General features: G+C 42.3%; 1 protein-coding gene across 1 annotated transcript; it reads right to left on the bottom strand.

Annotated features, from left to right (window-relative positions):
- Nucleotides 1–251: 251 nt before the first annotated feature.
- kptn (kaptin (actin binding protein)) lies at nt 252–6,464 on the bottom strand. Its single transcript, XM_076161210.1, has 12 exons — nt 6,160–6,464; nt 5,616–5,698; nt 5,424–5,508; nt 5,287–5,341; nt 4,764–4,842; nt 3,039–3,112; nt 2,478–2,584; nt 2,240–2,344; nt 2,078–2,141; nt 1,864–1,999; nt 1,516–1,689; nt 252–714 (listed from the first exon to the last, which is right to left on the bottom strand). Exons 1-12 carry the CDS (start codon nt 6,359–6,361, stop codon nt 535–537), a joined length of 1,344 nt encoding a protein of 447 aa, XP_076017325.1. The 5' UTR covers nt 6,362–6,464; the 3' UTR covers nt 252–534.
- Nucleotides 6,465–11,749: the final 5,285 nt, after the last annotated feature.

The following is an 11,749-nucleotide window of genomic DNA, read 5'->3' as shown; positions in this document are numbered from 1 at the left end:
AAATAATCTCATTTTGTTCGTCATCGCTACTTTTAAATACAATACTAGCTTTATAGTCATTATTAAGATTGGTATGAATTAACAGCACCATAGACACAGTGACCATGACATTAATAACTGGCAGCATATGCAGATAGTAGAGTTATGTTGTGGTGCTTACTTTTAAAAAACAATAAAATCAGTGACATCATAATTCTAACAATGCACTTACAAAGCTGACCAATCAGTGAAGCCGTTTGATTTCCTCTTTCATTATGATGACAAAGCCCACAATTTGGCACTGCATGTATTTGGCTTATGTCAACTCTTCATCATTTATTTAGTTTGAGAGCAAACAGCACCAGTGCTCATGTTTTGTCTGGTGAAAGGTGTAATGTTTTATTTTCCATATAACGTGACTCTTTACAACTCCAGTTCAAGAAAAGAGACTCCTTAAAGAATAGACCATCCTTAAAATTGCACCTTGAAACAAGGTAAATACTCCAGTCTGTAGCATTGCTACTGGCACCGGTAAACAGTTAAGAGTTTGTTTTCTTAATTGGATGTTGTCTGAGGTATACACCTCTCTTCGTCCTCCTGAGCTTCCTCCTCCTCCTCTTCCTCCTCATCTGCCTCTTCAGCTTTGGCCAAGTCCAGCTCAGAGCCAGTCGTCAGCGTTGATACCCTGTGGGCCAGCCGCTGAAGGACCAGATCAGCAGTGCTGGTGAGGCTGTGCTGAAAAGACGAAGCAGAGAGCAAAGGATGATAAATAACACGGCATCAAACGTTTTCGTCTATCATATTTATTCCCACAGAGGACGTATTGGCACACAGCTATTTTCAGGCGCCGCTTTTAGAAATTGTGACCTTGGTATTGTGAGGTTTTATCTGCCCCTAGACCGTTTTGAGATAAAGGGTTTGAAGTTTTGCCATCTGGCTGAACTCGCTCCCACTTTTAAAATATTAAACCCATAAATTTGAAAAGTACAAAAATAACCCCCCAAACTCAATTTCAACCAAATGGACAGAGCCTTATAACACTGAGGTGCTGCAAATGTGTCCCCAGATTGAGGCTGAACTGTGGCCAGATAATAATAATGGTCGGCTATTACACGCTTACAAGACAACAGCGTTCAATGCTCTGAATAGCTCTAAATAGATGGGTTTTTTGTGAAAGTACTATTTTATTACTTGTATCAGTTATAGGCAGCTAATGGTTAAAGGAACGTTGAGGGTAAGAGGGGCATGAAGGCTTCTAAAGGGGAGCTACACAGATTTTACACAAATTCAATATATGAGCCATTTGTCAGATAAGATGATGCAGAGTCTGGGAAACACAGTGGTGACTTCCTGTTAGTGCTTCAGATACAAGTTTGTAAATCCTCTAACTTCCCAAAAGTCATACAATAACCTTAACTTGCTAAATAGTGCTCCCTATGCCCCTTTAATAGTGCACCAGGTCGCTCAATATTGCTGCAAACTCTCCTTTCTACTCTTTAAAACTGACTTTTGCAGTGGAAGTGATGGCTGACACACCTGTAAAATATGGAGTCCCTTCAGCGTGAGGATAGCCAGCTCTCTGAGGCCGTCTCCTGTCAAGTCCAAATAGATGATGGACAGCAGAGGACTCTTGAAGCTCTGCCTCCACTGCAGATCAAACTGTCCATCTCCTCCACCCACTGCCGACTGGAACTTGTAACAGAGAAGCTCCTGCACAGCATAAAGAAAGGTAAATAAGATGACCTTGGTATGATCAAGGCCTCAACGCTTAATTCAGTTTTATCAGATTGCGTCATGCGAGTGACACTATACATGTTTTACTCTGTCTTGTCCCATCATACGCAGGTGTACTGGACCCATATGTCATTTAAATGGTGGTCTGACCTGGCCATATGTTCCTAACAGCACTTCCTTCTGCCCATCAAAATCTAGGTCGATGACCAGAGCACAGAGAACTGCGTCCCATTGGTCGCTCTCTGAAAGGTACAAGGGCTGAGACATGCCGCGCTCCTGGACATCTCTGCAAACACACACACACAATTCTGAGTTTAGCCTTGCGTATCATTATCAAGCAGGTATATGCTCGTCTAACGCTTACCTGTACACTACTGCCATCTCTATAGTGCTGGTCACCAGAAGGTTGTAACTTTCCGCTTCAACATCTGGAAGAAGGACAAACACACCAAAACCATCCCCAAACATATTTCCTTCATTCAATGGGATCATATTTATATATAATGTTTCCATATTTCTCACACACTTCTCTCTGCGGTGGACTGATTGGGTGGAGTTTGGCAGCTCAGGGGGAACAGCAGCACTGTGGCGATGGGACTGTCGAACTGCACCCGCCAGCTCTGCAGAACCTCTGACACACACACACACACACACACACGTAGAAACACAACAGCTTCTTGAAATTAAGATTGAAATAAAGTCCAAATAAAAGGTTCATGCTTAGTTAGTTAACGTTCAATAGTACACATGTGGATGTCCCTCACCTGGACCGGTCTGGTTGACCAGTGCCAGTCCAACACAACCGCTCTGACAGCCAAACACTGAGAGCCGCTGGCCACCGTCGATACACAGCACATCCAACCACAACACACTGCACGGAGGGAGAGAAACACTGGTAACACACACTGCAACGATCAATCTATCTGACACACACTGAACGAACATGCATATCTCACACACGTCCTGGTTTAGCTCCATGAGCTGATAGATTGAGATTTAAAGAAGGTGAAGATTAGGCGAGGTAGCTTTTACTCAAATGTAATTATCCTGCGTCTGCAACCAGGAAACCTCAACTTAATGTATACATTATTAAAATCTGTCTCTCTGACCTTGAATTGGTCACTGAAGCAGCAAAACGTTTTTGCATAAGCCATTTGAGTTTGAAAGGTAAAACACTAGTCAGTTTTGGGGTTACCATGGACATTACACAAGCTACTGATGGTCTGAACCATTCAACCACTTGACACACACACACACACGCACGCATGCACGCACGCACACAGAGACAGAGACAGAGGCAGAGACAGAGGCAGAGACAGACGGACTTGCTGGGCAGCTGTTGCAGCTCGGGGAAGAGCTTCTCCACTGGCTGCTCCTCAAACTGGTGCAGGGAGGCGTTCTGTTGGAAACATAGTTGGAAAGGAAAAAGTCTTTAATAGATGAATCCAATTTATTCTACAATACACATATTTTCAAAATAAAACCAGCTTAATTAATGTATCTACTGTATAAAAAACAGTTAGAGATGAAAAGATTAAATGCTCATTCTACATGGATTGTAGCGACACTTCAAGCAGACTCTTTCCTTTGATGAGTATCACAGGTGTCTCCAATCTTCTAATGAGTCACTCAGCCTGTTTAAATGGAGACACGTCCTCTCTGTGCTGTTTGGTATCATTGTGTGTTTGGACCCTTAACCTAATACTTTGTAGCCCCATTTTGAGTCAATCAAGCTTAGAATTAGACTCCTGCACTTCTCAGCTGGTAGTTTGATTCTCTTTCAGGGACGTTACCCTTTTGGAGTCCTGACCTGTGACCCGACACACTCTGACTCTGTGTTTGGCTCCAGAATGCCTTGAGAACATTCTTCTTCATTTGTTCCTGAGTGAACATAGAGATGATGCGACTTGACAAAGATATTAAGTTTTATTCTCCAAAACGCATTATGGTTTGTCAACATATGTTTTAACTCCAGTCAGGGTTTTGGATGTTTCTCTAAGAGGTCAGCTTCTATCTGTTTTGAAGTTTTCCGTGCTTATTTTTCCACCATTGGAAGTTTCCTTCTGTTCAATCTGGGCTGAGTTTCCCTCATGGGGCCACATTCAGGGAGATTTGGCTACGATCCCACGGACCTTAAACTTCCTAATAATATAAATTAGTGGTCCCAGGAACATGGAGTTGTTTGGAGATGCTCTTGTAGCCGTAATCTCGACTATGATTGGCAATTATTTTCTCCCTTATCTGCTCAGGCGACTTCTCTTTTCCTTCTCTTGTCCATGTTCACTGTGGTGCGCAATGATACAAAACAGCACAGAAAGAATTAACTCCATTTAAACAGGATGAATGACTGATTAGAAGATTGGAGACACCTGTGATACTAATTAAAGGAAAAAGTCTGTTTGAAATGTCACCACAATCCAATTATTTACTATTATTTCTAAAGGGGAATCAATCATTTTGTCCATGACATTTTCATTTGTTTTGTTATTATAAAGAATATGTTATGGATTAAAGAATGCTGGGAGACAATTACTTTAGTCAGTTTCAACTTAATCCAGCTAAATTGTGGGTTTTGTTTTTTTAGCCTCATCTGCATATACGCAACATGTGTCTATGTACACAGACGCATAGAATTACAGACTGACAGGAGTTCAATCAGGACCAAAGAAAGTATTGAGAAAATGAAGCTACATTTGTTACAAATTTCGCTCAAATTAATAATTGAGCAAGTTTGAGAAACACCGAGTGTGAGTGTGTAATGACTCAATAACAATTATTTTTGCATAGAGGCGGTTTTCAGGGATTTTTACTATTATAAATGCCAATTAGAATAAGAGGTTTAGACATGAAGAATTAGTTTGGACATCAACACCAATCTTCTCTCATTTACATCTCATACTAACTGTTTCGTACTGTTACATACGTCCATAGAGGGAAGAGGGACCTTTATAAAGCAGTGCTGCTGTCAAAAAGGTGGTATTTAGCTGAGATTAGGAGATTCTCTATTAGAGTGACACACACAGTCATGAGGTCGTGATGCCTTATCTGACCTCCTTGTACAGGTGGATCCTCTGGTCGTGACCGCTGAGCAGAAACACGGTCTCACTGCCTCCATCATCACACTGAACTCTGACACAGAGAGAAAACCTCACATTTATTACCCACACTGGCTGTCATGTATTCTGCCATACACACGAACACTGATATTCAGTGTATTGAAGCAGATGATAGGTTATACTGTATTCTAAAATGATAATGATCACTGGTTTCTAAACTTTTGAATTCTCGTCGTGGCAGAAAAGCCATTGAAATGGATTTTGGAGTCTGAGACAGTAAGATCATCCATGGATCAATCATAAGCACACAAACACATCCATAAATATTTGTATGACATTAAATCAAAATGTCAAACTAGTTCTGTTAAGTGGCTTTGAATACACGTTTTGTACAGTGAATAAACAAAGTCCCCTTCTATTCAACAGATCAGGTGTGATGACACTGACTCATTTGTTATGATAACAGTCTGACTTTAGTTGTACTGTAGTTAATTGGTGTTCATGGTTCCCTACTTACTCTGTGTGATAGAGCTGGAAGGGTGTGAACTGCAACTCTAGATTCAGACAGCTTTCTGTTCAGAGACACATTAACACCAGAGTGTGAGAGTTAGTGTGATAATCAGATTGAACATTGTCTGCAGGAGGTTTACTCACGTGCAATAGAGTCCAGGTTAAACTCTGAGCCAGGCTCATAGTCACAGTAGATATTAAGGAATGGAGTGGCTTTGTCACCAGAGTCCTGAGGGATGGAGAGAAGTAACTGTCACTTTGAACTTTTATCATTTCAAACTGCATTACAACATCTAGAGTTCGTTCACACACACACACAACTTTGACATCAAATACCTTAATGAATGTGATGCCCACCACCAGCCCCCTGTTGGGTGGAGACTTGTTGAAAGCATCAATTGACACAATTTCTGCATCAACTAGGTAAAGAAGACAGAGTGAATGGTAACATTGTAGCACCAAGGTGCAGTATGTGAATTGAACCAGTATGTGTACATGGCAGGCAGCACCATGCATGACATATTTCTGGAATAGATCACACAATTTACAAAAACATAAGGCAATATTGGATTACAGAGAGGACATACACTTGGTGAGCATGTTGGTTTTTCTTAGATTGTGAAGAGGAAAATTGTTTTTTTGGGGGGGAAATAAATAATAATTAAGCTTACACAATCTTTCAGACTACAAAGAAGGAAGTTGAGTTAAGGTAGTTAAGGGATAAGTTAAGGTGACACTCCCCTTTAACGCCATTCAACCACAATAACATGTTTACAGGGACTAAACCTTATTGTTTACCTCATGTGAAGTGATTCGGTGCTTCCTTATAATTTCACAGTGAGTTACTGTCTCATTAGAGCAGAGGCTGTGCAGTGTGTACCTGGTATGTATGTGAACTGGACCTCTTTGGCCACAGGTCTGATCTTGTGCTGCAGGTCCTGGTATCTGAAACACACCACTTTCCCTTTGAGGGTAGCAGCCAGCAGCTCCTGCTCTCCGGCCTGACACAGGCCGTAAATGTTACTCTGAGACGGGAAGCGGCTGAAGCTGTCCTCCACGAAGGGGTACGACTGTCGGTGCATCCTGTCGATAAAAAAGAAAACCCCCGATTTAGAGAGAAAAGACAGACATTTGTAGGAGAGTTGGTGGTTGCCGGTAATTCTGCGCCATTGGGACGAATGCTAATTTGAATAAGAAATTTGAGTTCCGGTTTCAAATTTCAAAATCAAGATTTCACTGTAAATAGTTTTTGTAAACGTATGCTCAACATAGCAAATACATTTTATTTTGAAGGCACTACATTCGTAAATCCGGTATTTTCTTGCTTCCATAGACGAAGCAAAACATCCGGGTTTGGTAGCTTTATTGCTGCATTTGGGTTTTGTCGGAAATGTTAGGATTTGTCGCAGACATGCGACACAACAATGAGTCAAACATTACAATTTATTTGAGAAAGGTGCGTTCACATAGTATGATTAATTGTCATTGTGTTTAACACCTCGTGTTTTATGAATACATAAAAGCTGTACAGTTTTATTCTGAGATAAAATGTTTAAAACCTTTCTGCGTCAAAAGCAGATTTATGCCAACTGATATCTCGAATTAAACAATAGCCATCTAAACTGTTTCCGTTGAAGGTTTAATTAGATTATCATTTTCAAAATAAAGCTGCTTAATACATAGTGCCTGCCACTTTGTAGTGACAGACACTTTGTAAATCCGTGCCCACCAGGAGCATAGGAATGCAATCCACGCTATTTCTACGTCTTGATCTAAATGGACGGCAGATTCCACACATTTCCCGAATAATGCTGCCCTCTACTGGTACACTATGGCTTCAGCCCAAAACCAGTGCGTTTTCTCCTATTCTGTTGATACTTTCTAAATGTATTTACACCCTTTATTGTTTTATAAAATCAAATTATTTCACACGGCTTAATGCTTCAAAGGCATACAAACAAAATGCTCAAATCTTGCGTTGCACAAATCAAAAATTACGGCTATATGCCAATGGAGAACACACAGTAAAACTTGGACAATTAAGCACCATAAACATGCTATCGCGCAAATCGTTTAGACATAAATAAAAAATGCTCCCACGGAGAAAAAAAAATTAGGCATCCATAACAATTACACCAGGGTAACAAACGGTATCTGTCCACTAGGTGTCAGTGAAGAGTCACTCATCAAGAGACCAGCTGCACAGTGTACAGTAGTTGGCCGGGCTGATTTGGCGTATAAGGAAATCTTTTCTAAGGAAAATGTAAACATACCACATAATATACGAGGTTAAAAATTGAGAAATAACTCTTACAACATAAGGTATACCGCAGTTGAATTACGAGTGCTATTGATTTGGTTAGGGTTTATCTTTAGACTGTAATGATACAAAGTAGACCAAACACCAAACCACAATGATGGACTTTAGCACAGATGCCACATCAGATGTAGGTGAGAGGAGACCACAGTTGATTTTAAGTTGTTTTAAAAGCCTTTTACTGCCCAAAAAATGAAGTCTGAGAAGATTCACAGGCTATAAGGATCAGCTGAATATGTTCAGATTAAGGGGAATGTGTGTGTAAGACATATAATAAGGTCATGAAATAGTGAATGAAACCCTTCTTTCCTTCCTTCCTTCCTTCCTTCTTTCCTTCCTTCCTTCCTTCCTTCCTTCCTGCCACACAAGTTCATATCATAATTTAAGGCCTGATCTTTAAGAAACACATACTCACAAGTCATAGTTCACATGTGATCAAGATCAATGAAATGACTGAGAGAGGACTGTGAGGTGTAAATATATCGAGATATATTCTATTAATTTTATATTTTTATTTCAATAATTACGAAAAACAACAACGCATTATTTGTGTGTAAAACGGATCACTAGTATCTGTCCTCCTATCTTGTCAGTGCACAGTGTGTGTTCTGTATGTGTGTTTGTGTGTGTGTGTGTGTGTGTGTGTGTGTATGGGTTTACGTACAGTATATGTGTGCGTATGTGTGTACATGCGTGTGTGTGTGTGTAGCTGGAAGTGAAGCAGACGGAGGTGAAGCTGCTGCTCCATATTGTGACAGTTTGCAGGAGGAGGTCTGCTACACTCCCACGTCTCCTAATACCACCTGCTAATCCCTGTGCAGGATTACTGTCCACTGTAATCACTCAGCCTGCACACTGACACACACCTCAGCTTGGTGGCCACAGCCAGCTATGAGGTCACAGGGGTCTGGATCTCCATAAGTATTTCAGAGTGACAAATAAAAATTGGCTATATCACTGTATGAACAGTAGTAATAGTGTGTGTGTGTGTGTGTGTGTGTGTGTGTGTGTGTGTGTGTGTGTGTGTGTGTGTGTGTGTGTGTGTGTGTGTGTGTGTGTGTGAGGGGTGATTGAGCGTACTAGCTTGCACTCTTGGCACACTCCATGTTCATCAGCCTGAGGTAAACCCCCACAGATATTCAATATCTCAATAATCAAAATAATATGGGGGTAGGTTACATAGTAAGTGAACCTTGGACTTCAAAACCAGCAAACGATGAGCTGCGTTCAGAAGCAAACCTAAAACTGGCTCAAACTAATGCAGGTTCAATAATAAGTGACGATTAGAAGTGATGATCATAACTCCTGTGTGTCTGTATCTGTCTTCTTTTATGTCAAGTGGAGGGAAGGATCAAGGGAAATGCTCATTCGAAACAGGTTTCAATGTACACACACACACACACACACACACGTCTAACTTGTATATTTGGAGAGTGTATGTGTGGGTATGAAAATTTGAAGTTGCAACGAGCAGAATTCCTCCAATAGCTTCCAAATGTAGCAGAAACATAATTCAGGGGACCAGCATGTGCATATGGTGCTTTTCATTTCATTAACATTTTTATGTTATATTTTTAAGCAAGAAACTAAGTTTGCAAATTACACTCACTCACTCACTCACTCACTCACTCACTCACTCACTCACTCACCATCCAATGGAACACAAGCGAGGTTGTGCCAACTAGTGCCTAAGAGGTCAAAGAGAAGGAACACACGTCAAGCCAGAAGAACCAGGAAGTACACCAGCACTGTGAGCACCACACACCTGTGGCTTTCAAACCCAGCAACACACTGAGAGATAAACTGGTCCACCTCAACACAAGAAGAGCAACCTGGTGTATGCAGTCCAATGCAGTGATGACAAACGCATGGCTAAACACAGGGGGACAGCTCTCCAGGACAAGACTCAGCAATCCACCTACACTTGAAGGACAAGGGACACTCCTCTGAGGACAACAATGTGCACATCCTGGAAGGAGGAGACAAGATGGTTTGAAAGAGGAGTGAAAGGTGCGATATTCTGTACGTAAAGATGGGGAAACCAACTCTGAACTGAGGAAGAGGTCTATGACACTATCGATCACCTACATAGAACGCTGTTCTCTCATCCGTCCCCAGGAAACTAAACAACCATTCAGCCTCTAATAAACATTGTTACAGCAGGAAGGAGAACCCCAAAGACTGTGGCCATCGTCCACACCTGGACACAGACGACTCCAATCACCCTTACGACAATCATCTCAACCAGGAGGACTATATCTACCCCCCTGATTATGACTCCACAGAGGTTCAAACCTGAGAATCCCAACCTGTCTGTCCGAACTGAAGAAGCCTTTTGAGAGGTGAAACGCCTTCAACTCTTTACCAGCAAGTCCAGTTGCCCTAAGATGAACTTTCCTTGGATATCGGGACCTGGATGACTGAGAACCTTCACAGAAAACGATGGAAGTCAGAATTGCTTTTCAACACCACATCTGTGTGGCTCTACAGCAGGAGCACACTACCTTGAGATGCTTTAGAGAACATTCAAGTTCCCTGTCAGGCTTTCACAGTAACCATCAACAAAGGTCAGAGGTCAACACAATGACCAAATTGGTATCTACCTGTGTCCGCTCATAGTCACCCCTAAACAGTCCTCTGCAGGGGAAAGCTTTAAGTGAAGGTCGTCCTGCATTCTCATAATGATTATCAAAGCAAAAGTAGTTGTTTCTATTCAGATTCCATCACAGGTAAATCATCATGTGTCTGATATCCATGTTTCCTTCATTGCAGCCTCCTGAGGCCTCATGTCAGGACTCTGTCATATGTGTGTGTGTGTGTGTTTGTGTGTGTGTGTGAACGGGTCAGGACCAGTGAGGGACGGGTCTTCCAGAAGCTTCTGCTCCGCTCTCTGCTGCTCCAAAATCCTCCTTCATCCTCTCTGCAGTTTACGCGGGGGGAGGAAGGAGGGTGAGGGGAGGGGAGGGGGACCAAAGGAAATACGACATATATGGTAATGAAGTCTATGTGACAAGGAAACAAAGAATATGAATTCTTCATGCCAAAGCAAGAGTCTAGACACTTGCTTGTGATGTTTCTGGAATTCTCTGTGTGTTAGACCTTTAAAAGTGTTTGACTGCCGCCTCTGTCCTCAGAACAATCAAATGCATCGACAAAATCAATGCAGATGTTCAATCTACAGGTCATACCGAGATTTATGCTGATTCAGCAGATTTCATTTGCATATATTTGCAACTTCATGAGTCTGAAACTTATTGTCAACCTGTGAGGTCTCTCTCTTACACATTTCTGAAGTGAGAAGGAAATTCAAATGATCTCAAAAGCTCAATATTCTGTGTGTGTGTGTGTGTCCAGTCTGACAGTATGTCCATTGTACAGTGGTATCAGTCCTGACTGAACTAGAGGGGGGTTGGGGATGTTATAGTCTCTGGTGGCACCTGGTTTGCAAAAAAGAGATTATTCCATTGTGTGTGGGTGTGTGTGTGTGGGTGTGTGTGTCTGCGTGTGTCTGTGTGTGTCTGCGTGTGTCTGCGTGTGTCTGCATGTGTGTTTGTTTGTGTGTGTGTGTGTGAGTGTGTGAGAGTGTGTGTGTGTGTGTGTGTGTGTGTGTGTGTGTGTGTGTGTGTTTGTGTGTTGAGTGATTGGGACTGACAGCAGCCTCTGTATCGCTGGCTGGCCTGCAGATTTAGTCGACCTGTTTTAGACGCTCTAATCTGGATTAAGGACAGCAGTGTGTCAGTGGGGACGAGAGCTGGAGCCCCCGCCCCCTCTCCCCCACACACACCCTCTGCCCCTTCACCCGCTTCACCCTTCGCCCTGTGCCTCTTCCTCCCCCCTCCTCCCTCCCTTTACATCACCTTGTGTATCTACCTGTTCTCTCTCTCTGCCTTCTTTCTATTTTTCGGCACTTCCTTTTGCAAACACAACCTGTACTGGTTCATGTTTGTGAGTGTGTTTCTGTGTGTTAGTCTCTGCTGAGGTAGGGGGTGTGTGTGTGTGAGGAGGGGGTGGGGGGGATTACAGCGGCTCAGTCCTCCTCCCCACTTCCATGTGCAGCTGTAGGACGATCTGTTCCTCTGTTAGATGAAAAGACGTCACCATCACGATCAGATGAAAATAGGAGGCCAAATATTGCGTGACATGAAACACAAAC

This window comes from Genypterus blacodes, unplaced genomic scaffold (assembly GCF_046128005.1).
Source record: "Genypterus blacodes isolate CSIRO-AG114 ecotype Tasmania unplaced genomic scaffold, CSIRO-AGI_Gbla_v1 ptg000111l_1, whole genome shotgun sequence".
Taxonomy (NCBI): domain Eukaryota; kingdom Metazoa; phylum Chordata; class Actinopteri; order Ophidiiformes; family Ophidiidae; genus Genypterus; species Genypterus blacodes.
Note: the sequence above shows the minus strand (reverse complement) of the source record. Positions and strands in the feature narration are given on the sequence as shown.

Excerpts from the sequence above, each read along its gene's own strand:
- kptn (XM_076161210.1), bottom strand. The coding sequence starts at position 6,361 with ATGCACCGACAGTCGTACCCCTTCGTGGAGGACAGCTTCAGCCGCTTC. Across the intron at positions 2,345-2,477 it reads GGTCAACCAGACCGGTCCAG|AGGTTCTGCAGAGCTGGCGG; the intron begins GTGAGGGACATC and ends TGTGTGTGTCAG. Across the intron at positions 2,142-2,239 it reads TCAGTCCACCGCAGAGAGAA|ATGTTGAAGCGGAAAGTTAC; the intron begins GTGTGTGAGAAA and ends TCCTTCTTCCAG.